The sequence below is a fragment of the Salmo trutta genome, chromosome 34 (genome assembly GCF_901001165.1).
Source record: "Salmo trutta chromosome 34, fSalTru1.1, whole genome shotgun sequence".
In the NCBI taxonomy this organism is placed as follows: domain Eukaryota; kingdom Metazoa; phylum Chordata; class Actinopteri; order Salmoniformes; family Salmonidae; genus Salmo; species Salmo trutta.
In genome coordinates this window covers 11264044-11290826 of record NC_042990.1, presented here as the reverse complement: position 1 = coordinate 11290826, position 26783 = coordinate 11264044, and the positions used below count along the sequence as shown (strand labels likewise).

The 26783-nt window shown below is 41.6% G+C and overlaps 1 protein-coding gene across 2 annotated transcripts in view; it reads right to left on the bottom strand.

The window, feature by feature from the left end:
• The window catches only part of enpp2l (ectonucleotide pyrophosphatase/phosphodiesterase 2-like), a 36972-nt gene extending 14104 nt beyond the window's left edge, over positions 1-22868 (bottom strand). The window contains exons 1-24 of one of the 2 annotated variants that reach the window (XM_029731814.1): positions 22566-22868; positions 21101-21206; positions 20475-20630; positions 19813-19938; positions 19152-19212; positions 18800-18897; positions 18276-18355; positions 17940-18059; positions 17653-17708; positions 17060-17125; positions 16790-16862; positions 16329-16437; positions 15885-16010; positions 15715-15746; positions 15453-15580; positions 13771-13855; positions 13581-13668; positions 13204-13413; positions 12931-12944; positions 11046-11091; positions 9638-9777; positions 8818-8959; positions 8499-8576; positions 7579-7711 (exon numbers count right to left, since the gene is read on the bottom strand). In XM_029731814.1, the coding sequence (XP_029587674.1) occupies positions 7579-7711; positions 8499-8576; positions 8818-8959; positions 9638-9777; positions 11046-11091; positions 12931-12944; positions 13204-13413; positions 13581-13668; positions 13771-13855; positions 15453-15580; positions 15715-15746; positions 15885-16010; positions 16329-16437; positions 16790-16862; positions 17060-17125; positions 17653-17708; positions 17940-18059; positions 18276-18355; positions 18800-18897; positions 19152-19212; positions 19813-19938; positions 20475-20630; positions 21101-21206; positions 22566-22583 (2291 nt within the window). In that variant the 5' untranslated portion in view covers positions 22584-22868. The remainder of the gene's footprint in view (positions 1-7578; positions 7712-8498; positions 8577-8817; positions 8960-9637; positions 9778-11045; positions 11092-12930; positions 12945-13203; positions 13414-13580; positions 13669-13770; positions 13856-15452; positions 15581-15714; positions 15747-15884; positions 16011-16328; positions 16438-16789; positions 16863-17059; positions 17126-17652; positions 17709-17939; positions 18060-18275; positions 18356-18799; positions 18898-19151; positions 19213-19812; positions 19939-20474; positions 20631-21100; positions 21207-22565) is intronic. The other variant, XM_029731815.1, reaches the window with a different exon arrangement.
• Between the last annotated feature and the right edge of the window lie 3915 nt (positions 22869-26783).

The window sequence follows — 26783 nt, the reverse complement described above, 5'->3', positions numbered from 1 at the left end:
TATACCTCGTGTTAATATTTTTATATTATTTAAATTTTCTTCTCTCTGCCTTGTTGTTCACACCTGTTGTTTATGAAGCATGTGACAAATACAATTTTATTTGGCGCGCACACACACACACAAACACACACACACACACACACACACACACAGAGAGAGAAACACGCACAGCTGCAGACACAAAACCAAAAAATCATGACCAAAGGAACCGGACCTGATCGGTCTTATTAAACAAACAAAGTGGATATAATCAGAAAAATTGCCTCTGAACAATTCCAGAATTCAGATGCTATAATTTATGAAACATCACCCCCAAATGTATGTATGCATATTTATATTACAGTACTTCCCCATTTATCTGAACTTCAATCGCTAATAAAATGGATGGGCGTCAGTACCATATTCAGCAACCTATTCCTCCACTAGTTGGGAGGACAAGCCCATACATTTATCCTGGTGGTTTTGCTTGTGACACTCATTACTTAGGTAAAAGCAGTGACGTGTATTCATGGACGTCAAGGGAAGCCAAGCTTCCCCTTAAAAAAAAATATTAAGAAAAATATATATACAGTATACATATAATGACTTTTAAGTCTCTCTGTGTTTTATAATTTTAATTAAATTCGCAAGTGGCAAGGCTGAATCTATATCTCAATGGAGAAATCATCAAAGCGAGGAAGCAGCGCCCCTCTGTCTCAGTAGCCTATGTGTAGCCCATGTATTTGATGCTGTCTGGTCAAAAAGAGTATAACATGATGTTGCCGCCTGTAACATTGAATTCAATAGCAAGGGAAGCCAGCTAGTGTTTGGCAAAAATAATAAACGAGCTCAACTCTGAATGGTCTTGGTGCAGCAAATCAAAATGTCAAGGGATGCCAGTTTGGATTCGGCTTCATTCCAATCAAATCACACCAAAGCAAAACGTCACTGTCAGCTTCTGGAATGTGTCCTGCAGTAGCTAGCTTTGGATGGAGATAGGGATCTAGAGTTTCTAGTTCAAAACGATTTTGTAAAATTGTCATTTGAGCAGCAACTGAAAATCAAGGTGAATGGGAGGCTGACTCCAAAATTGGATATTGCTCAGAGGAGAGGAGCAAGGGGTGGGATCCGATCTTTCAACACTGAGAATTACATTACGACTGGCTAACTGGGAGTGCTAAGTAAAAAAATAAGTTTTGCTGGCCATGCCTTCTATTTGACAAGAGCACATGTTTGCTTAACAACCCTGGGCCACCACAGGTTTTTCTGATCTTGCAAATCTGGGCAGGTCCCTTGACCGATATGGAGAATCTAAAAAAAACACATTATGGCGAGCATGAAACTAAAGCTCTTTGGTCGAGTCCGGATCAAAAAGGCTCTCGACCAGGCCGCAGTGATCAGTGTCCAGAGGCACAATGAACAGGTGAATAAAACAGAGACATTCTGAAGAAACTGTTAATCGCTGTAATATACCTGGGACAGCAGGAGCAAGCCTTCAGGAGGCATGACGAGTCAGCAACAAGCCTTAACAAAGGTCATTTTGTGGAACTTGTCAATGCATTTGCAGAGTTCGATACTGCCATGACTGAACACCTTGGGACAAGCACCATATTTACAGGTACAGTACCAGTCAAAAGTTTGGACAACTGCTCATTCAAGGGTTTTTCTTTATTTTTACTATTTTCTACATTGTAGAATAATAGTGAAGACATCAGAACTATGAAAGAACACATATGGAATCAAGTTGTAACAAAAAATTATTAAACAAATCAAAATATATATTATATTTGAGATTCTTCAAAGTAGCCTTGATGACAGCTTTGCACACTCTTGGCATTCTCACAACCAGCTTTATGAGATAGTCACCTGGAATGCATTTGAATTAACAGTTGTGCCTTGTTGTTACAAGGTAGGGTTGGTATACAGAAGATAGCACTATTTGGTAAAAGACCAAGTCCATATTATGGCAAGAACAGCTCAAATAAGCAAAGAGAAACGACAGCCCATTATTATTTTAAGACATGAAGGTCAGTCAATCAGGAACATGTCAATAACTTTTAAAGTTTCTTCAAGTGAAGTCGCAAAAACCATCAAGCGCTATGATGAAACTTGCTCTCATGTGGACCGCTATAGGAAAGGAAGACTCAGAGTTACCTCTGCTGCAGAGGATAAGTTTATTAGAATTATCTGCACCTCAGATTGTAGCCCAAATAAATGCTTCACAGAGTTCAAGTAACAGACATCTCAACATCAACTGTTCAGAGGAGACTATGTGAATCAGGCCTTCATGGTCAAAATGCTGCAAAGAAACCACTACTAAAATACACAAATCAGAATAAGAGACTTGATTGGGCCAAGACACACGAGCAATAGACATTAGGCCGGTGGAAATCTGTCCAAATGTGAGATTTTTGGTTCCAACCGCTGTGTCTTTGTGAGACGCAGAGTAGGTGAAGGATGATCTCTGCATGTGTGGTTCCCACCGTGAAGCATGGAGAAGTAGGTGTGATGGTGTGGGGGTTCTTTGCTGATGACACTGTCAGTGTATTGTATTTAGAATTCAAAGCACACTTTACCAGCATGGATACCACAGCATTCTGCAGCGATACACCATTCCATCTGGTTTGCGCTTAGTGGGACTATCATTTGTTTTTCAACAGGGCAATGACCCAACACACCTCCAGGCTGTGTAAGGGCTACTTGTCCAAGAAGGAGAGTGATGGAGTGCTGCATCAGATGACCTGGCCTCCACAATCACCCGACCTCAACCCAAATGAGAATGTTTGGGATGAGTTGGACCGCAGAGAGAAGGAAAAGCAGCCAACAAGTGCTCAGCATATGTGGGAACTCCTTCAAGACTGTTGGAAAAGCATTCCAGGTGAAGCTGGTTGAAAGAATGCCAAGAGTGTGCAAAGCTGTCATCATTTTTGGACTCACAGAACCGCTGTTTCAGGCCCTGTAGAGCAAATCTCTTGATGTAAGACATTCTTGTGTACGGGTTGATAGTACACTGAATGCATTGAAAGCCATTAGAAGTAATGCAAAGTTTCAAAGGATATATGACAACACTGATCAGACTGTTGAATGGAAGATGAAAGACGCAAAAGAAGCAGCCGTGGCTGGGATGACTATGAACAGGGACTCAACCACCGGGACATCGCTGACAATGACCCAGGCTTCCTGGACAGATACCAAACGGCTGTACTTTGAAATACTCTATGGAATCATACTACACATGACCCAGAGGTTTGCTAACATGATGAGCCTCGACTTCTTCTGTGTTCTTGATCAAGGGTCATTTCCCGAGTACTCCAAGCAAGAGGGGTTTCCTGACAGAGTATTCACACAGCTGTTCCAGACGTACCCTTTCTTTGACAACCAGAGGTTGAAACATTTGCTGCAGGTAGTCTTTGTGTAAGGAGGCATCAGCATACCACCAGGTGAGCTGCTGCAATCACTTGTGAAAAATTACGTAACCAACACTTTACCCGAGGTATGCAAGCTCCTGAAACTGATGATCACCATCCCTTGTTACAAGTACATCAGCTGAAAGGCCATTTTCCTGTCTGAAAATGATTAAAACCTGCCTAAACAATAGCTGTGGACAAGAGAGAGAATCTGTGTGTGTTGCATGAACTTAAGTCCAGCGGAGTACTGTATGACAAAGTCATTAACCATTTTGCCAGCATGAAAGAGAGGAAGGTGAGTCAACAAGTAGGGTGAGTCAACATGTTTTTCTCTTTGCACACACACACACACACACACACACACACACACACACACACACACACACACGGATTGATTGGACTAAATTGTTTTTGGTGTTTTTAATTGCCATTGTATTAGACTAGGCATATACTTGATGTTGTTGAAATTATGTTTTTTAAATGGTTTGTGTTTTCCTCTTTGCCGTAAGATGATCAATGTCTATATGCTTACAATTTCTGTACCATGTTAATCATTATTTTACCTTGGTTTATTTCATGTTTGCTTCCATCTTTGCCGCGAGATGGTAATACTTAACTATTTATCTAGTCTGGACTGTGGGCATATATTCTGCACAGGTTTATTCTAACTTGCATATATTATTGTGATGAGTCAATGTGAATATGCTCGTTGACATGCTGCGTCCGCCAGAAAGGCACTGTCCAACTTGAGGTGCTGATAGTGGAGGCCGCACTCTCCGGTAACTCTCCGTGGTCCTGAATCAATAGTTAGACTGCTCAGAGGCTGTTTTAATGCACATCTTGGGGTTACCACAAGTTAACATCAGTATTCCGGGGGGCTTCTCCCTAAAGTTAGCCAACATGTCAAAGTTGAAGTGCATTGCAGTTGTATTTCCCATTAGGCTATTTTAATCTTGCTGCTTCAGAAACATTTTAGTAAGGATGTTATTATAACTTGAGCAAACCGATGGTCAAATGAACTTTTCCAACTAACTTTAACTTTCATTTGACCATGCTGTGTAAGTCATGTAACTGTTTGTTACATGCAATATTATCTTTGTGAACTTAAACAGGACAGAAGTTGCTCTCCGGTTTTAACTGTGATGAAACAAATGTATGTGGTTGAATTTATTACGCCACTGTTTGACACTTGTCTTTTGGAACTGTCTGTGACACAATGTAGGCTATGGTTTATCAGCCTTATATCGGCTATCACGGTGCTGTACAAATGCATTTCTAACAGGTTATAGTGAAAACAACGCAATTATTACAACACAGGTTGTAAAAAATGATATTTGCCTGGCTTGGCTTCCCTGTTGATTTTACACACACATCGCTACTATGTAAAAGGAGATATCATAGCTAATTGTACCAGCCAGTAAAAAAACTAAATACATCCAAATTAATCCAGATCACTCCAATTGAACAGCCATAACTATTTGAACATAGAAATAGAATAACACAAAACATGATCCCCTTTGTAACATCTTACAAACACAGGTGTCAAAGGGCATAATCTTGACCTGTCACTAGGGCTGGGAATTGCTAGGGACCTCACGATACTATTTTATCACGATACTTAGGTGCCGATAAAATATGTTTTGCGATTCTCAAGATTCTCACGATACATTATGTATCGGGATTTGATACTGCGATTTTATTGCAATTTGATGTTATGAACATATTGATCACCATATGTCTGCATCGGAGAGAAAAGAGAGAGCATGAGAAAACAAGTTTTGATCAGTCAGGGAATTAAAAGGGCTGAAAACATGTGGGCTCACTATTTAAAAAGAAGACAGAGAACAAACTATAGGATGAAAAATACTGGAGTTTTGGCGCAGGTACAGCTGACTAGTGCCAGCTAACGCTACCTACCGCTACCTACAGTAGCAAAATCGATACTTGGAATCAAATATCGATATAATATCGTCCCAAAATAATATTGCGATATGTGACTTGCCTTAGGAAACTAGGCGTATGTCGCACTTCACTACTTCACAGGACTGGCATTTGAATGTAAACATGTATTTTTTTTATCAAAATGTGTTTTTGGTCAGAAATGCCTTCTGGAACATGTCAACTTTCATGTGCTATAATAACAAACTTGTATTCCATATGTAAATACGAATAAAAGTGTTAAATTACGAGCCTAGTTGGTCTAGCCACGGAAAAAGACCGGAACCTTCCCGCTAGCCATGATTGGCAGAGATAATGGATGGGCTGCACATGCCGGGAGATGAGTTTGGATTGGTCTGCATGTAGCATGCTTCTGTCTATAACGTGAGCTGCTCAGTATTTGTTGATAGTCCTTTCTACTGTGTCGTTTTTGAAAGATATAAGATCAGCCATCGAGAACTACAAACGTTTGCTACTTTTCTCAACAACATTGAAGCACTGAATTTAGCAGGCGCTATTGACAGATCAGTTGGAAAAGGGAAGGGCTACTTTCTGCACACGCCACGGTCAGTGTGAGCCGGAGTGACTTGACACAACGCTGGCCAAACAAGATGTAGCTACAAACAAAGACATAGTTAAATGGTTCCAGTCTGCTGTGAAGCGTTCATCCATCTATACGGGTAAGAGTTTAGCTGCATTTTCAGATATTATAAGTTTCAAAATTTGTCAGAAAGTAATTTTCCTTGCAAGTTAAAGTGTACTGTTCGTTAGCTAGCGAACGTTAGCTTGCTGGCTCGCTAGCCAACGTTACGTGTATCATCTGTACAGTAATATTATTCTAATCAGAAATTCATTTGCATTGCTAGTTATAGCCTAATGTTAGCTAGCTAACATTGAACCTAGTTGTTAGCTTTAGCTACCTCCAGATTTATACTACAGCTATGACAATGTTTGTATTGGTAGTAGTACGAATTGGGATTATGCCGATTCATTGTTTGGCTAGCTAGCTAGCTCCATGTCTAAACAAAAGGCTCCACTTCGCCAGATGATTACATGATCCATCAAGTTAGCCAGGTGTGTCTGGGGGTGATTAGGTGTGTCTGGGGGTGATTAAGGCCATATATTGTATTTAATCAACATGTGTACATGTCTAGACAGTAGTGATCCATCCACTAAGCTAGATGTGGCTGGGGGTGGTTATAGCATTTCCTTCACATGACCCATCAATTTAGACAAGTGTGTCGGGTGAGCATCGTCTAATAATTATACAATATTTATAAAATATTTTTATCTGGACACTTTCTGTTTTTGATATTGCAACTATGCAAGTAACCATTTCACTGTACCATTTACACCTTCTGTATCCTGTGCATGTGACACATAACCATTTGATTTTATTTGATATAGTGTGTGTTTACCATTGAAGAACAACATGACCTGCATCCAAAGTCATATTAGGATATAGATAAATATAGACTAGATAAAGTGTGATTTTACCTGGAGTTTTTCCTTATTGTAGGCTACTACTTTTACCACTTTAATCTTGAAATCTTTGGTTGTTCACTAAATTACTCACTTAGTTTAGAGCATGGACACACATGTGAAACCTTAAAGAGATGGGTGGGGCTAAAGCTTAAGAGGGTGTGAACGATGCTGAATGGGTGTAGACAAAGAGCTCTCCAGTAGGTGTACCAAAACCTTCGAGTGCCATTTTCTCAAAAGTGGGGTTACAAGTTTATCAAGTTTCAAAGCAGAAATACTTTCTCATTGTTCCTCACCCGCGGCAGGTAGCCCAACCGAAAGGTTACTGGATCAAATCCCCGGGCTGACAAGGTAAAAATCTGTTGTTCTGCACCTGAACAAGGCAGTAAACTCACTGTTCCCTGGTAGGCCGTCATTGTAAATAAGAATTTGTTCTTAACTGACTTGCCTAGTTAAATAAATGTTAAATAAAAAACTGCAGTGTATGATATACCATTTTCTAGCTCTGAGTCTCTACTTTTATCCAATGTAACACCATTACAAATGTTGATCTTCCCCCATCACTACCCGTCACCCTTATAGCTCGCACACATCGCACCAAATGTGGATATAGCAGTCATCTGCCGATCGTTCAGCATGCTGTGTTTTATGGACTACCCGCTGTAGACGTAAAATCGGTGTAAAATCGGTAACGCACTCGGTTCGCAAATTACTTTCAGAGGTGCTAAGTACTCTCGGCCAGCAAACGCTATTGCTGTGTCTGAGTCCTTACTCTTTGATTTTCACGGTGGTGTCCCGGTGGCCATCGTAGTTGTTGTCAAAGATGGGACCGGTGACCACGTTTATGCCGTTATTCTCCGCTGCGTAGCGCTTGAGAAGAGTCCCCTGGAGGTAGCTCCATACTTCTGCAGAGTTGAAGGGAAAAGAGAACAAGGGAATGAGACAATCAACAATTGGAGAACCAAATCAAATGTTTTGCAATATTATGTGTAAATTACTTGTTGCATGAATGCATTTAGGTCATGAACTGAAATGAATGCTTATAGCCAACCTTGAAAAATGCTCTCTATACTGCATTTGTGTATAGCATTTTGTGAATACATGTTATTAATGTGTTATTGCGCCATTTGAATCATGACAAGGGCACCTTATAAGCATTTCAAAAGCCAAAGGCTGCTGGTCTGATCTTGATGATAATACCTTCAAGAGGAAGTAAAAGTCATGCCCCACACTAAAAGTCCCCAGACAAGGGAACTGACCTTCACATGCTTTTCTAGTCTTTCACCACACCAGGCTTCACTGGCCTAGACTGAGGCTCTCTTTGTGTGTGTGTGTGTGTGTGTGTGTGTGTGTGTGTGTGTGTGTGTGTGTGTGTGTGTGTGTGTGTGTGTGTGTTGGGGGGGGCACAATGGGTGTCAGCCTGTCCATTCTCTCCCAGACCCGAGGTCATCCGACTAGCCTCCCGCCTCAAGCAAAAACGCAGCACAAGAGTCCAGAGGCCCACATGTACTATATATGATGTGACTGGTAACTGTAAAAGCTTTGGAAGGAAGCATCTACCAGAGGAAAACAGAATGTGAGCAACAATGATCTCCTTTGAGAACCTACAGTATAACAACAACCTTCTTAACAAAACGCAGTGACAGATTTATTACAATTGATATAAGTAGATATAAATAAATTAATACTCACTTTTGAATGCAGGGTACATGGGAACAGTGTTCGTGATCAGTGATGCATCATACTTTGATTCAGAAGACATGGCCAGCTCTAGCATAGAAAATACAAATATATACTTTCATTTACCTCCCATTTAGGCCTGGAACAAAAGCCTGCACACCATGTAGCTCCACAAGACCAGGGTTGTCTTCATTAAGCACAAAACTGATTGAAAAAGGAGGTACTATCTAAACTCCAATAAGAAATGCTTGTTTTCGTTTTGCATTGCGAAATGTTTTGCTTCGGTGTGCCTTAATGAACATGACCAAGAGTGGGCAAGTGTGCAACCCACCTGGTGGATAGAGGAAGCCATAGGAGCCATCGGTGTCCTGGCTGTAGGTGGTGCAGGCCTGGCTGTGTTCTAGAGCGACCCGCATGTCTGCTCTCACACACTCAATCACTGGCTCTGGCTCAGGGAGGGGCATGACTTCTTCCTGGAAGGGAATATGTTGTCATTAGTAACACATGGTGAAATCCCATCGCCAAATGAGAGAGAACCGGTACACAAACAGCCAGTGTTAACAAACAGCCAATACAGTGTTGCTGTATGTGATTGGGGCCATGTCATTAGTTGGTATTTGTGTGCTGCATCGTGTCTGGGTGTGTATAGGGTTCGGTTAGGTTAGTGTTACGCAAGTACCTATCCAGATTCTCTCCCCCCAATAAAACTAAACCAGGCTCATTTTAGTACAAAATGCAATTAACCAGTTGAGTCAAAGACCAAAATAACATTTACGATCTCCCAACAGGAGTACTAATTGTTTTCACACATACTACTCCTTGCAACCACTCAAGTAAACAGAGACATTTCAAAAGAGCTTTGGAAAGATATGACCTAATGCTTCCCAAATGGTGGCTCTGGACCGACTGGTAGGTCATAGCCAGTCCCTGGCCAAAGCCTGGGATGTGACTATGATCTTTATTGTGTGTATATTCTGTGGGTAACAAGAAAAGCCTTATGTGGGTCACAATTCAAAAACCGTTCGGCAACCACTGATCAATGACTCAACAGGACCCAGGTCTGAGGGACAAGCTCTCAAATCATATGGATCGACTCATTAAATCACTACTACTAGCTCCATTTGTTGTGTTCCATGTGATGAAGAGCCTACTTGTTTGGGCACTGTGAATGACGTCCATAGGGGCATGGAGAGCTCCTGGCTGTATCCACTGATGAAGTCACTGTGGAGAAGGAGGCTGTACGTCGTTTGGAAAAGAACCGCTGGTCGCCCGAAGGGGAGGTGTGTGGCGTCTGTGAAAATACCAGTTAATCAAGCAAGTAGGGCAGTAGTTAACCTGGGCTCAAAATCAGTCATTTTGTTAGCTGGTTCAATAGAAGGTCCAGAATCCCCTGGCTAGTGTTTTGGGGGGATGTAGCAATGCTAGTGGAAACTAATTGTATCAGTTAGGGCATTAGTATTAGGATTAGCATAAGTTAGTGTGTTTAAAAGCATGGGGATAAGGCGTTGGAGCTGGCTGGAGTAACTCAGGAGTGTGTACAATGTGTAACGCTCTGCACTACGGGTTCTCGACCAATCACATTCACATTGTCATGGTGCAACCGAGTTGAGTTGGTAAAGCTCACTCTTCAGCGTGAAGTACCACCACCTGCGCCATTGAATTGCTTTTCGGTGTCTCAGCTGGCTAAGGTGTTTCAAGAGGGAGGTCACGTGTATTTGCAAGACAAAGTACGCAAGATCAATCCTTTCAGTAGTGGACTTGTTAGCTAGGAAGCAAAGCTGTTAAGCAAGTAGCATGTCGCCGGTTACAGTGGTGCCGTGCCCTGGATCTGCAGTGCGTTCATTTCAAAGGCTGGGGTAGCTGTGGACTGAGAGGGGCGAGTGTAACCGAGTTGAGTTGGTAAAGTTCACTCAGCTCGAAACACCACCAGCAGCAGCATGGAATTGCTTGCATTATGGTGGTGCAGCTGGCTATGGTGATTCGAGAGTGTTTGGGATACAGAGGACACAAGATCAATTCCAGTAGCAGACGTGTGAGTGAGGAAGCAAAGCTGCTAAGCCACACAGTGCCACAGGTTACACGTCAGATGGTTGCTAAGCTCCTAGTCACTCAGTAAGTGGGAAAGTTAGCGTATGAGTTTAAAAAATAGTTAAAAAGAGTTCACCCAAATTACAAAATTACAGTTTCCCTGTGAGCAGTATATGGACAAGGTAAGACAGCAATCAATGCTTTTGTTTTGTTTACCTGGTCATTAGTGTTTAAAAACACTGATCAATATCACTGATATTAGCATTTTTGGCGTTTCATGTCATACCTTGTCACGAGAGACTAGGCCAGTTGTAATTCTTTTGAATGCACCGCTAACTGATACAATCTTTCACATTTTCAAAAACTGTTAGCCAGGAGATTCTGGAAGTTGGTAAATAACCAGCAAACAAACGTTTAAATTATTTGGATTACTCCATAACACCCTAGGTAAGTGGAAAATAAGCACAAAAAAAGAAAAAAATCACTTTAAATAAACTGTAACTGAACACACTCTAAAAGATTGATACTTACCATCTACGGCTGGGCTGAATCTCTGATTGTTCTCCTCTACTTTGTTCTGTAACAGAGGAACAGAGACCTTAAACTCCTAGTGCAGTCAAAAGCGTGATTTTCCTGTGTGTTATATACACAGAACAAAAAAAACGCAACCTGCAACAATTTCAAAGATTTTACTGAGTTACAGTCAATTGAAATAAATTCATGAAATCTGTGGATTTCACATGACTGGGAATACAGATATGCATCTATTGGTCACAGATATCTTTAAAAAAAAGGTAGGGGCGTGGATTAGAAAACCACCATTTGCCTCATGCAGTGCAACACATCTCTTTCGCATAGAGTGGATCAGGCTGTTGAATGTTGTCCCACTCCTCTTCAATGGCTGTGTGAAGTTGCTGGATATTGGTGGGAACTGGAAAATGTTGTCGTACACGTTGATCCAGAGCATCCCAAACATGCTCAATGGATGACATGTCTGGTGAGTATGGAAGAACTGGGACATGTTCAGCTTCCAGGAATTGTGTACAGATCCTTGCAACACGAGGCCGCGCATTATCATGCTGAAACATGAGGTGATGGAGGTGGATGAATGGCACGACAATGGGCCTCAGGATCTCATCATGGTATCTCTGTGCATTCAAATTCCCAACGATAAAATGCAATTGTGTTGGTTGTCCGTATCTTATGCCTGCCCATACCTTAACCCCATTGCCACCATGGGGCACTCTGTTCACAACGTTGACATCAGCAAACCACTCGCCCACATGACGCCATCTGCCCGGTACAGTTGAAATCGGGATTCATCCGTGTAGAGCACACTTATCCAGCGTGCCAGTGGCCAACGAAGGAGAGCATTTGACGCAGATGAGCTTGCCTGAGACGGCTTCTGACAGTTTGTGCAGACATCTTTCAGTTGTGCAAACCCACAGTTTCATCAGCTGTCCAGGTGGCTGGTCTCAGATGATCCCTTAGGTGAAGAAACTGGATGTGGAGGCCCTGGGCTGGCGTGGTTACAAGTGGTCTGTGGTTGTAAGGCCGGTTGGATGTACTGCCAAATTCTCTAAAACGACTTTGGTGTCACGAATACTCCCCCTCTGGCCTCTAGGTCACCAGACTGCTGATTATTAGGCACACCTGTCACCATCACCACACGCACCAGTGCTTATTGACACTCACCTGGACTTTATCACCTCCTTGATTACCTGCCCTAGTTATGTCACTCCCTTTGGTTCCTTCCCCAGGCGTTATTGTTTCTGTATCTGTTTCATGTTGGTGCACTGTTCGTGTTTCTTGTTTTGTTCATGTTCGTTTATTTATTAAATGTCTTCACTCCTTGAACTTGCTTCCCGACTCTCAGCGTACATCATTACAGCTGGTAGAGAAATTAACATAAAATTCTCTGGCAACAGCTCTGGTGGACATTCCTGCAGTCAGCATGCTATTTGCATGCTCCCTCAAAACTTGAGACATCTGTGGCATTGTGTTGTGACAAAACTGCACATTTTAGTGGCCTTTTATTGTCCTCAGCACAAGGTGCACCTGTGTAATGATCAGGTTGTTTAATCAGCTTTCTTTATATGCCACACCTGTGAGGTGGATGGATTATCTTGGCAAACGTGAAATGCTCACTAAGAGGGATGTAAACAAATGTGTGATTTTTTGTTGTTGAAAGAAATACTTTTTTTGTGCGTATGAAACATTTCTGGGATATTTTATTTCAGCTCATGAATCATGGGACCAATACAAACACATTGAATAACAGATTCCCTACATGGAACAGCAGATAGTCCCCCCTAAAAAATGAAAAGGAAGCTTGTTCTGAAGTGTCTGTCCTATATTTACATTTAGCAGACGCTCTTATCCAGAGCAACTTACAGCAGAAATTAGGGTTAAGTACCTTGCTTAAGGGCACATTGACAGATTTTTCCCCTACTCAGCTCAGGGGTTCAAACCAGTAACCTTGTGGTTACTGTCCCAATGCTTTTAACCGCTAGGCTACCTGCCACCCAAGAGAAAGATCAGGAAACATTTGCTTTAGTTTTTTTTTTTTTTTACATATATTTATCCCCTTATTTTTGACACTAAACAGTCTCCATATATACTTGCATTTATCGGACATCAACCTTAGGGGTTTAAAATGGAATGGACCCCGACCCTGTTACTCAATAAAACTCTTTGAGTTGGTTCCCACTCATGACCTCCCCACTGACCTCATTGTCACAGCTACATCCCAGGTCGTAGGTTGTGGCAGAGGATGTGTCAGAGCTGGTGGGAGCGGTCACTTCCTCTGGCATGGTGGGTGTGAAAGGAGGGGCTTTCAGCATGTCATTCAGACTGCCATGGGTTCCATTGTTAGGGGCAGGGGTCAAGCCCAGGAGGTCTGAGAGAGAAGGGCATATGAGATTGATTTAGAATGGAACAAAGTTTCCACTGAAACTTTCAATTTCCTAGTTATGAAATATTTATTGTAAATATCTGTTTCAGAGTAAGGGGGTGGTGCCAACAAATAAGCTCTTAATAGCACTTAAGAACAGAAAGAAATCGTACCGCACATGACATTGTACAACTCAATACTTTCAAATTCTGCCACTTTTGTCTGGAACATAAAGCTTGGTCCGTAGCCCAAAAAGATTGTCTATACAGGGAACAAACATTGGAAACAATGTAAACACAAGCAGCTAAGAATATGATATCTGGAAAATGTTACAATAATAGAATTCTTATTTAAGTGGTTTACCCGCATACTGGTTATCTTATTGTCAAATCCGTGGTCACCAAAGAAACCACATCTCCCAGGATGCCTCCTGTTTTCAGGCACTTTCCTTTATCACATAGAATATACAAAATAAAAAGCATTAGATAAATGCCAATTTGTCCCCAAATTCCATACAATGCTTTTTAACTTAATCTAAACTCAGCAAAAAAAGAAACGGCCCTTTTCAGGACCCTGTCTTTCAAAGATAATTTGTGACGTAAATGTAAAATGTAAATGTAAAAATCCAAATAACTTCACAGATCTTCATTTTAAAGGGTTTAAACACTGTTTCCCATGCTTGTTCAAAGAACCATAAATCAATGAACATGCACTTGTGGAACGGTCGTTAAGACACTAACAGCTTACAGACGGTAGGCAATTAAGGTCACAGTTATGAAAACGTAGGACACTAAAAACACCAAAAGAAAGATGCCCAGGGTCCCTGCTCATCTGCGTTAACGTGCCTTAGGAGGCATGAGGCCTGCAGATGTGGCCAGGGCAATAAATTGCAATGTCCGTACTGTGAGACGCCTAAGACAGCGCTACAGGTAGACAGGACGGACAGCTGATCGTCCTCGCAGTGGCAGACCACGTGTAACAACACTTGCACAGGATTGGTACATCCGAACATCACACTTGCAGGACAGGTACAGGATGGCAACAACAACTGCCCGAGTTACACCAGGAACGCACAATCCCTCCATCAGTGCTCAGACTGTCCGCAATAGGCTGAGAGAGGCTGGACTGAGGGCTTGTAGGCCTGTTGTAAGGCAGGTCCTCACCAGACATCACCGGCAACAACGTCGCCTATGGGCACAAACCCACCGTCGCTGGACCAGACAGGACTGGCAAAAAGTGCTCTTCACTGATGAGTCATGGTTTTGTCTAACCAGGGGTGATGGTCGGATTCGCGTTTATCGTCAAAGAAATGAGCGTTACACCGAGGCCTGTACTCTGGAGCGGGATCGATTTGGAGGTGGAGGGTCCGTCATGGTCTGGGGCGGTGTGTCACAGCATCATCGCACTGAGGTTTTTGTCATTGCAGGCAATCTCAACGCTGTGCGTTACAGGGAAGACATCCTCTTCCCTCATGTGGTACCCTTTCTGCAGGCTCATCCTGACATGACCCTCCAGCATGACAATGCCACCAGCCATACTGCTCATTCTGTGCGTGATTTCCTGCATTTCAGGAATGTCAGTGTTCTGCCATGGCCAGCGAAGAGCCCAGATCTCAATCTCATTGAGCATGTTTGGGACCCGTTGGATCGGAGGGTCAGGGCTAGGGCCATTCACTCCAGAAATGTCCGGGAACTTGCAGGTGCCTTGGTGGAAGAGTGGGGTAACATCTCACAGCAAGAACCGGCAAATCTGGTAGAGTCCATGAGGAGGAGATGCACTGCAGTACTTAATGCAGCTGGTGGCCACACCAGATACTGACTGTTACTTTTGATTTTGACCCCCCCTTTGTTCAGGGACATATTATTCAATTTCACATGTCTGTGGAACTTATTCAGTTTATGTCTCAGTTGTTGAATCTTGTTACGTTCATACAAATATTTACACATGTTAAGTTTGCTGAAAATAAATGCAGTTGACAGTGAGAGGACATTTCTTTTTTTGCTGAGTTTAGTTGATAGTACTAGTAGTGTAGAAAAATACAATACTTGGCAATGTGCCACTTTCTCTCCATGAGTAAGTGGACATCCTCAATTCTGCGGTTGTTGGCGTAGTGAAGCCGTTTTGGGAGGTGTTGTTTCAAGTAAGGCTTAAAGTGCTGGGTTGGCATTTTACACTGTAACACAAGGTCATTACGTGGACTCCGTGATCGCACAAGTAGATGACTTACAGGAAGTTCTACACAGCCAGCAAAATAACTAACAAAACATAATAATTGTTTTGTTTCGCAAATTTTTCATGTGTACTTACTGTAAGATTTGCCACAACTACTTTTGGGTCATCTGAAAAAAGTAAACATAAAAAAGTAAAACAGCTATATAGGAAAATATATACTAGAAAGAAAGAAAGATGTGTGAACACATTCTAGTTCACACATCTATCCAGCTATGGCCATTCTCTTACAGTACTGTGTAACTCACAGGTGGTTGACTTGGGATCCCGGGCCCGGATTCTCCCAAGAGATCCAGGGATCAGATTGATCTCGTCCACGTTCACAGGATAGGTACTGAGGAACTCAGTCCTTTCACAGTGGGCCTCCTCCATTCCTAGGGGCAGAAAGAGAAAAGTTATTTTTATTTCATTTTTTGATTTAACCTTTATTGAACTAGGTAAGTCAGTTAAGAACAAATTCTTATTTACAATGACGGCCCTTACGCATAAGCCAAGGTTAGTTAACATTTCCCATGGAACAAAAGTCGACATGAGACTTCATAATATCTTCATTTAATGGTTCTAAAATGTTTTTCTGGTTGCAGACATCAAATAACAAGATTACAACAAGGTAAATATGTATTTTTTTCACAATGTTATTAGGTCAGTTAACCAGAGAAGACATAGGCTCGTTGTGGTCCGTTCTTCCATACCATGGTCTCCAACGACGATGATGTTGACACAGCGGTGTAGGTTCATCTGCTTCAGGCCGTTCATCAGCTGACCAATGACATTATCAATCTCCCTCAGGGGGTTGTCCAACTATAACACACAAAACACACAAAGGTTACTATACAGTAAGTCATACCTCAACAACAATCTCTGGAATTCATCATTTGTGGTTCATGACAACATTTTACCTGTATTTACAATATTTAATGCGTAAAAATGCGTAAATATCACCAAAGTTAGAGACCGCAACATGATTTAGCTCTTTGTCCCCTTAAGATGAGTTGCTCTTACGTGAACCCCTCCCCCCACAACACCCACCCCGCCCCATAGCGACCATCAACTATCTCTGGCCTAATCTCGTCCACCAGCCGGCTCTCTCTCTCTGTCGAACCAATTCGGGACTGGGGACCAGGTTACGTCTGGCCCAATCAAAGGAGCTCACCTCGTTGCTGAAGGGTCCCAGTCTGTGTCCGAACGTGTCGGGCTGCTCTGAGTGGACGGCGTATACATAGGGCCTAGAAATATCACACAGACACACAGCTCAACCTCTGACCTATTCAGTACAGTACAGCAGCTTGGTTCTCTATCTATTAACGCTCTTATAAGGCTGAGTAGCTTAGTCCATCTCTGAGTCTTTAGGGGAAATTGGTGGAAGTGAGGTTGGCGCAGGTTGATGTTCATATTTAATGAGCATTGGGGGTGAATATCTAACCTCTCATCGTCAGGAAGACTAAGCCAACGCAGGATGGTCAGGATTCTCCTCTCCAGTGGAATCACCCTGCAACGACACAGGCATGTCAGTCAAGTATACTTGCAAGTATCTCATGACTTAGTTCTAGAATAACTACATGTTATGAGGGTACATTATTTTGCAAAAAGAAATATCAACCAAAGTGTTTGCCTGGCAGTCTAACATGTGTTTATGCTAATCAGTGAAACTCGCTAGCAAAACAAACTGGGCTCTGGGCTACCATGTTTTGGAAGCTCAATGGCCAATGTGTCTGATTGTGTGGGGGGGGGGGATTGTTTGTATGGATGTGCCGCAGGAAGGACCAGCCCCCTCGTCATTATTAGTTAATAGATATGCAAATGAATGCATTATTCCAGAAAAATCACAACTTATTTATATTGACCCTTATTATCATCTTTATATTAAGTTTCACAACTCAGTATTCATGTTTTATAAATAATTAATGCTCTAGGTTTCTTAATCAACTGATCAATTATTTGTTGTAATTTTGCTCTAACAGGCCACCGTAGTTGAAGGTCAAAATAGTAATTGACAAAGAGACCAAGTTAACTCACCAAGGCCAGAAGAAGGTTCCTGCCTTCACCCCTTGCTTCTCTGCAGTGATCCAGATCTACAGATACAAGGAAACGGGTAATGTTCCAAGCACAGATATAAAACATGAGGCATACAGTATGCAAAAAACCCATTCACTTATTATCTTTCCATTCCTAACAACTTGATGCTGCTCCAAGTTACTATCTTACATGAGAAATGTCATTGTAATTCTGCAAACCTTTAGTGTATTTCCCGAAGTTTAAAAACTGTGTAAGCATGAAGAATTGGACAGTATCTATACACTCACAGGTTGGCCACCCCACCAGCGGTGGTTCAGTTTCTCCCTCCCCCTCAGGCTGAAGTTGGCGTCAAACACGGGGTCATGCATGGAGTTGCCCACTATTCCGTGAGACTCGGGATATAGCCCCTTGAAAACATCACAACTCATAGATTTACCAGCGAAACATAATTGACGAAGATCTGTATAAAAGTTGTTACAATGTTTTTATAATGTTGTTACATGTTGTTACAATGTATATGACTTGGAAATTGGAAACCATCTAATTGAAAACATATTTTATTTCAAGTTTCAATAAAACAGTGGTATATTCATATGGACATGAATCGGAATAAGTAACCATACCGTGGCAAGAGTATACAAATTGGGGAAAGTTTTGGAGGGGTACACTGGTCGCATGTAGGGTGCATGAGTGCCACATGTTCCTATATGGAAAGAAATTAGCAAATGATCAATATATTATCAGTAGCCTAGAATCTTTCATCACACTGCATGAAATCTAAAGTGAAAGCACCTCACTTCACCTCATCCATTCCTGGCTAAAATCTAAGAGTAGAGTAGAGTAGAGTAGAGTAGAGTAGAGTAGAGTAGAGTAGGATGTTGTTTTATTCCTAGAAACCCTTATGCCTTCTAGGGAGTTTTTCCGAGCCACTGTGCTTCTGCCTCTGCATTGCTTGCTCTTTGGGGGTTTTAGGCTGGGTATCTGTAAGGCACTCTGTGACAACTGCTGATGTAAAAAAGGAATTTATAAAATAAATTTGATTGATATGTAACTAAGTCGCTTGGGTTCCTGACTTTGTCTGCCTTCAACAACAGTATAGCTACACTATGGTTTATCTAGTGTCAAGGTGAGAGTGGGAGTGACTTACTCAGTTTCTCCATGTTGGGGATCACCGCTTTGCCCTTCTTCATGTAGGAGTCCCGAAACCCATCCACCGACAGCATGATCAGAGGAGGGCGGATAAAACTGGGAATAAGGACCAAATACTCAAAAGCTGTCGTGGAAAATTAGCTGTTGATGGGATGTCACTTCTTTAGTTTACACAAATTATATGGGAACCATATGGCCTTGTAGTGTTAGGTCAAAAGGTGCCCACAGGGCTACTGGTTCCAGTCCAATTTGGAGGTGACTGCTCAGCGGCTGCCCCTTTCCCCCAGACCATAAAGCCACTGTCACTGTTTCTGAGGATAAAATCATTAACGTTTTTGATTCAAACTTACCCTGCAGGACATTCAGGGCCTGTGATCTCCTCACACTCATCGTCCACCCATTTAGTGTCTCCTGCAATAGGAGAATTTCAAAAGTTAAAGTCTAGCGCAAGTCTGCAAAAGTCTGTTGCCGGTGCATTGGAATTTGATTCAAAAGAAGAATTTCCCTCACACTGCTTGTTGCAAAGTTCCACTTCTTAATTTTGAAAGTATTTGGATGATCAAAGCTTGTCAGAGTGTGAGAAGAATAGAAAACATGTATGCAATGTAGAACCCTCAAACTCAACCCTGGACCACGAAGCCCGTTTCACTGCGTCTTTTTCACTGTTGCCCTTTAATCAGGGACTGCAATTAATTATTAGGTAGAACAGAAAACCAGCAGACTCCGGACCACGAGTGTAAGAGTTGAATACCCCTGATGTAGAACGTGAAAGTTACTACGTATATAAGAGACTCACAACTTTTTATAGGTTCATTGTAGTGTAAACAACAAACGTGAAACTAATGCAGTCCAAAGGAAAAATGCACCGCAAGAACCCAAAGACCACATTCTACTTTTCCTTCTAACCGACTGCCTTCTCATTTGGTTCCCTTGTGTGTCCAATACGGAATGAACTGACCTAAATTCACTTTCTTCCAAAGCCTTTCATACATCCCTAGTTCGAGTGTGTACCTTTGCAGAGGGCTTTGTAGTTGGTGCAGCAGTCTCCTTTCTCCAGACAGTCTTCTGAGCAGTGGCAAGCATGGTCGTCGTTTCTCGTCTCCCCACAGCGATCTTCACTGCACTCAAAGCCTCCCGCTGCACCAGGGAAGGGACATAAGAGTCTGTATTCAGCATCAACAACTAGCTACTACAAAACCATAGTCATGACTCATGCACACACACAAAATCAGAAAGCAAATTCAATATCAACCATTGTTTAATTTGGTGTACATTCTTTTTAACAGTAGTGGATGGTTATACTCTGTGCATATTGGGGATTATAAACTGGGTGGTTTGAGCCCTGAATGCTGATTGGCTGAAAGCTGTGGTATATCAGACCGTATACCACAGGTATGGCAAAACATGTCTTTTTACTGCTCTAATTACATTGTTAACCAGTTTATATTAGCAATAAGGCACCTCGGGGGTTTGTGGTATGTTGCCAATATACGTATCACGGCTAAGGGCTGAATCCAGGCACTCTGCATTGCGTCGTGCTTAAGAAGAGCACTTAGCTGTGGTATATTAGACATATACTACAGCGCTTGGGCCTTATTCCTTCATTACACCATAGCACCAGAGTAAGATATACAGTACAAGAAAACAGTTCAAAGACAAACTGGTATACAAACCTGTTTTTAAACAGTGCTCGTCGAAATCTGAGCAGCAGCTGTAGTAGGTTTTGCACAAGTTGTCACATCTGCAACCTGGCGGTAAAGCTTCCTCCAATTCAAAACATCTGCCCTTACATGATCCTGCTGAGCTAACCCACAGGGAGTCTGAGATAGCTGGGACAACAGAACACAATTAGCACAACGCTAACGAGACACACCAACACACCAACAAGTGATTGACACAACTTCCATGGATGTGTCCTTAATATGGACACCATACTCACTAGCAAAGATTTCAGCGTACTGAAAATGTAGCCTGGTAAACACAGTTTGTGTGCTACACATAATAGGCTATGGCATCATGACAACACAAATGACCAAGGCTAAAGGCAACCGGGCTGCAGAAAATGTAACGTCAATCTTAAATATTGGGTTACTACTGTAAGTCTATTAGCCTACTGTTCCAGGAAAAGGTGCAATATGGAAGAAAAGGTACAGTGGTGATGCCAACGAACAATTTCCATCCTTGAATGGACAAAACAGTTCTATTGCTCTCTATTTTATTATACTGTAATAAAACCATTATTAGTCAACTGTGTCAGAGCAGGAAAGGCCAGATGGCAACACATCGATCCATGTCTCACTTTTGGTTTGGGGCGGAGATCCCGCATCTTCTCCAGGTCGACTTGCTTGAAAGACATACGCCACACTAACACTGGATCCCGTAAGGACTGCGAAGAGAACAGCTGCCTGAGAATAAGAGATAGACGTCATCCTAAAGCTGTACGCGCAGCATCAGAATCAAGGAGTCAAGCCTAGAACATTAGGTAATCCACCTGATTTACTTCAAACAAATCCCCAAATCCGTTTTTACTGGTACAAAAATACCAGTTATAGGTAGGTACTGTGACAACTTAGATATTTGTACACTGGTTGATGTCAACTACATTAAAATACTCAAGCTGAGCATGATTTAGCCTACACTGTACAATAGAACCAATGGAATAGTCCCAAAATCAAGTGGCCTTAAACAGGCTAGTTGAAAGCATTTGACCTATAGCCTATATTTGACTCAGGTCTGATGATAGCACCATCATATTGACAAATATTCTGTTATTACTAGTGTATGTGTTGAGCTTGAAATATGGTCAAACAAACCAGAGTATCATTGAAGAGAAGAACATAATATTGTTTACCTTGAAGTACTCAAGTACTCAACTAGTGGTTGCCTTTTGTTATTCCATGAGCAGCCCACGGTTTGAAGTTTGAAGAGAGGTTTGTTTTTCAATTGGAGGACAGAATAGCTGAATTTATGTATAACTTGATTATCATGGCAAAATATTTCATACACAAATATCTCTATTTGAAAACGATCCCCCTGTTTATTGTCTTTTTGAAAGTTATAGACAATCGTTTAAATTAGTCCAAACAAGCCCTTTATGTTCACAATCTTTGTAATTTGATCCCTGATTAGACCACCCTGTGTATTTTCTATGCTCAGGCTATGTAAAAGTGTCTAAAACAAAAATCTTAGCAGATACTGAGATTTGTGTCAGCGAAGATAAAACTTAAATGAATGTGATTCATTATATAAGCTAATCAGTCTGAGCAGACGATTCCTGTCACTCATTGATTGCATCGATATTGATTCAAGTTCATCTGAACTGCTGCACTTAAAATGATACATCTGACACATAGGCCAATTCAGTTTCAGTTGAAACATTTACTCTGAAATAAAAGCTGGCATCAATTAAGAACATTAAAAATAATGTGTTGCAGAACATAACGGAGACTTACATGACTATACAAAATATTAATCACTAGCCAATTTAGCATGTTTACTTTCCCGGGTAAACAAGTGACTGTGCCACTATTTACAGACTGTATGTAGTCTACCGACAATTTGCCTATTCATCAGTTGTTTATTTTCGTTGTTAATGCATTATGCATAGGATGAATCATTACATACGTTTTCTTATAGCTCGCTTGCAAGATCTGGGCGGCTGTTGCAAGGACGCATTTAGCATTTTGTCAGGTTGCCCAAAATAAATCCAAGAATTTCATGACTACATTTCAGAATACAACAATTATGAAACAATCTTACCGTACCAATTTTCCCAGTAACATGTTCCAAATAGCGTATCCTCTTAGAGCATTCCCCAAAAGTGTGAAAAAAATGGTGGGCAAAGTCCACCCTGACCGTTCTGAATCGATGGACAGGGCGCTGGGGTTCAGCGCTGTTCAGTTGTCTTGCTCAATTTGGTTTTTGCTGCAAACCAATGCGGATTAAGTAATGGTGACAGCTGCGCTCTGGTACAATGGTGCTGCTGGCAGATGATCTGTTAACCATAGTCAGCACTAAACTGTGGGTTCACTCCTACGCACGACCCGCGCAATGACCGAGGGAGAGAGAGAGACGCTCAGAGAGAGAAGGGGTGGGTTTTTATAACACTTTCTCAACTACAGTTTATGTTGAAATAACAGCTGTAAAAATATTTTTTGAAAACTCCACAACAAGAACTGTTGGCCTTGGGACCATAGCGACATTTCCAGGGGGATGGGGGGACATGTCCCCCCCAATATTCAGAAAAGGTAGACTGTCCCCAAATAATTTATTAAAAAAATATTAATTAGCTTTAATGGTCGACTTTTGGCAAGACTTTTGGTGGTTCATCAATGTGTCATTCTGGTCATGTGCGCTGAGACCAGCATAGCTAGTTCGTTAGCTAAGATAGCCACTTGTAGCTAGCCAGTAACTCCTCCAGTATGTGTTGATGTCATTTCACATATTTTGGGGGGGATGGAAGCTGTAGAGATCAGTAAGAAATGGCACTTCTGTAGCTAAATATCTATTTATTAATTTATTTTGGCTTTTATGCACTACCTGGTATGATTGTGCATTGATCAGTTATACAGTTTAAAGCCGTTACTTTTGAGTTATTGCTCAAAGTCAACCTTTAAAGTAAGTGTCCAGTGTTAGCAGATTTCTATGAAATATGACCTATAATTAATTACAATATAAGTTAAATAGTTTTCCTTCCAAAATATTGTAATTAAGTATGTTAAAAAGCAGCTTTTCTGTGTTGGAATGTTGTGGGTGTACCCTACCAACGGAATTGTGTGGGCGCATACTGGTCATTAAAAATATTCATGCGAGTAAAACGCTGATTGGCCAGCTCATCCTCCTCAGTATTTTTTAAATACCAAGCATTTTGAGGTGTTTTATTTTTTTTAAGTGTTTTTGTTTCTTCTCCAATTCATGCTGTAGCCACAAATACAAGTATAGGATGGGTCAACAACATTATTTGGGTATGCGTTAACATAATATTAACTTTTAAAAGTTCGATTTTCACTGCAAAAATGTATGTCAGCCACATGGAAAACTGTGTAGAATTACAGGAAATGCATTTTAAAATGTAAACAAAGATTCTGGGGGAGGACCCCCAGTCTACTGTTCATCCTTCCCAATATCTACACCCTTGCATGGGAGGGTGAGTGCACAGGGTGATTCCATGTTCATCATAGGCCTGTACTGTATGTCAGATATGGCATGTGTACCCTTGTTGACCTCTACTTGTGGTGCTAGGGGTTTGACTTGAAATCGACACTTTATTGAAATATGTTTTGGAAATGCATGGAAAGCACTCCTTTTGCCATTTGTAATTTCCTGTGTGATTATGCTCTTAATTCATCAAGCCCAAAAAGCAAAGATAAAAGTATTTTGATACTGAACGGGGCAATGCATATTTGAGGTAAGAGTCCTCAATTTCATTTACTACAACAAATACACCCCATTCTGTCTCATTTACCGATCGTTCTGTTCTGTTTATTGAGTCAAAGGGGATGTCACAATGCACAGGGGAACGGTTACTCAATGCTACTTTCAAGGCTAGAAGTATAGAGGGTTCAAACAGCCCACAGAGGCATCCTTCAGTGCATGCTGATATACAGTACAGTACACAATGTTATATTCCACTCATTTAACAGGGGCTCTTATCCACAGCATTATAAAGGCACCAATGTTACCAATTCTCAGAAATCTATTTTTTTCTGGTAGTCAAGCCCTTTACAGGAGGCTGTCTGTCACTGCTTTACTGTTTTGAAACTAATCAGGACAAACTTTGCTTGAGGGCATCCACTTCCTAAAATGTACTCCGATGTTATGAAATATTTATTAAACAATGGTGTTTTGTTCAGTCGTTGGAGGCTTAGGTAGTTATGGGTAGCTGTTGAATGACACAGCATTAAGACTAAAAGCTTGTCCTGTCTCATTCGGCTATTCGGCCTTTGGAGTGGATTACCTGGCATGGCCATGGAGCAATTTGATTGGGCAGTGAACCACTGCTACCTGGGGCTATGCTTACCTCCCTGATCCTACAGGAAGTTGGATCGGATAGGGTTTCAACTTCCATGTCACCTGGGGACCAGATTCATAAAAAAAAAAGATTTCTCTCTCTCTCTCTATCTCTCTCTCTCTATCTCACTCTCTCCCACTCTCTCTCACTCTCTCTCACTGTCTCCCACTCTCTCTCACTCTCTCTCACTCTCTCTTTCTCTGAAAAAGGCAACTTCTGATACGGACTGAAATTACAGCCTGTCTTAGATTGGACACAGTCCCTTTCCCCCTCAGGCTCTGGTTGACAAACTTTACTATAAAGACACTTATTGGATATGGTTTCTAACAATGTTACCATGTGAATTTCGACCAGAGAATCCTGCATGTTTTATCAAACTCCAGATGCACACCACAAGTTGAAATGGTTAAAGAAAATACCTTAGACAAAGAAGAATATAATGAATTGGTGAGTTTGTCACTGCTCCACATGCAGTAACTATTGCTCAGGACCCACCCTGCCTCAGTCTTTGTGCAGTCAAATGTGTCAAACACTATGATAGACCTTAAAAGGAAGCATTGTTGTCGCTCTAGATTAATTGAACATATTGAGAATTGTCCAGGAATAAAATGGACTGTGATATGTTTACGGGAAGTGATGTCAAGAGTATACTCAAATAAGCTTATGCTGACATTGGTTGAGAGCAAAGTGAAAGAGCACACTACAGCACTTTGGACAAAGTTTGTCAATATTTGCCCCACCACACACACACACACACACACACACACACACACACACACACACACACACACACACACACACACACACACACACACACACACACACACACACACACACACACACACACACACACACACACACACACACACACACTAGTCACCTGTAACAACGTAAAGATGACTTGTCCTCCTATGAGGTGTTTCTATCATTTTTATTAGCCAGTGTGCCTTACTGCTGCCATTGGGTTTCTTTTTGACAATGATGGTGGCTGTCAGCTAATCCCAGCAAAGGTTGAAGGGACAGTTCATCTAGGTCTATATGCCTCAATTAAAGTGAATGGAGAAGATAGGATTTTATTTGGTGCTTATCCATCTATTCATCTGGGGCATGTAGCTGGATCTACGCAACCATGGAATCATGATGACAGACTACTTTTGAGGTCTGAAAACATTCTGATTTTGAAGTGAACTGGGATGGTACGTTTGTGTATGTTACACTTTTCTTGGAATACGTATTCCATGTAATGTTTACAGAGGACTAATTGTATTAAAGGTAATCTCAGCAACCCATAACCAAATCTCGTTTGACTGCTGGCTTTCCTGCCAGCTTCTTGATTTGGGTCTGGGGGAAAAGGCTGAGATGTTTCACCTAGTACAACTGGCGTAACCACGGTGGATCCTATCTGGTAGCAGACAAGTCAACACACCCTCACCTCTTAAAACATCAGTCAAGTCTATTGCTCAAATGAACCCCTCCTTTTTTGAAAATTCTAAAGAGGCCAGACAGGTGTAGGTGCACTCATGCATGATTCGTCCAAATGAACAGTGATGCAAAATCCAGCACACCAATATAATTGTTCCTCATTATACTCATATCCCACAGCCTACGGACAGATGCAACATTTTATTGTTTTATGTTATTCATGTTGTTTATTGCTCCTAGTGTGTAGTGGCGAGTTGACTTCAATTTCGCCCACACAGCCCACTGACGTAGGACCACTGACCTAGTGCAAACAATACAATGTAACTAAAAAAAACTATTTGAACTTGTACCGCATGCTGAGAGGCTGGTTCAGGGATATCATTTCTTTCTAGTATTTTTAAGGCCAAGCCAGTATTCACAAGTTTGAGCATTGTGAGAGTTGACAGTTTGCTTGTTTGGCTTGCAGGTTTGAGGCTGTATGTCTCTATGCTCTGAAAATCTTTAAAAAAACAGCAGCTTCAAAAGACATGTCTCAGCATGGAATTAGTGC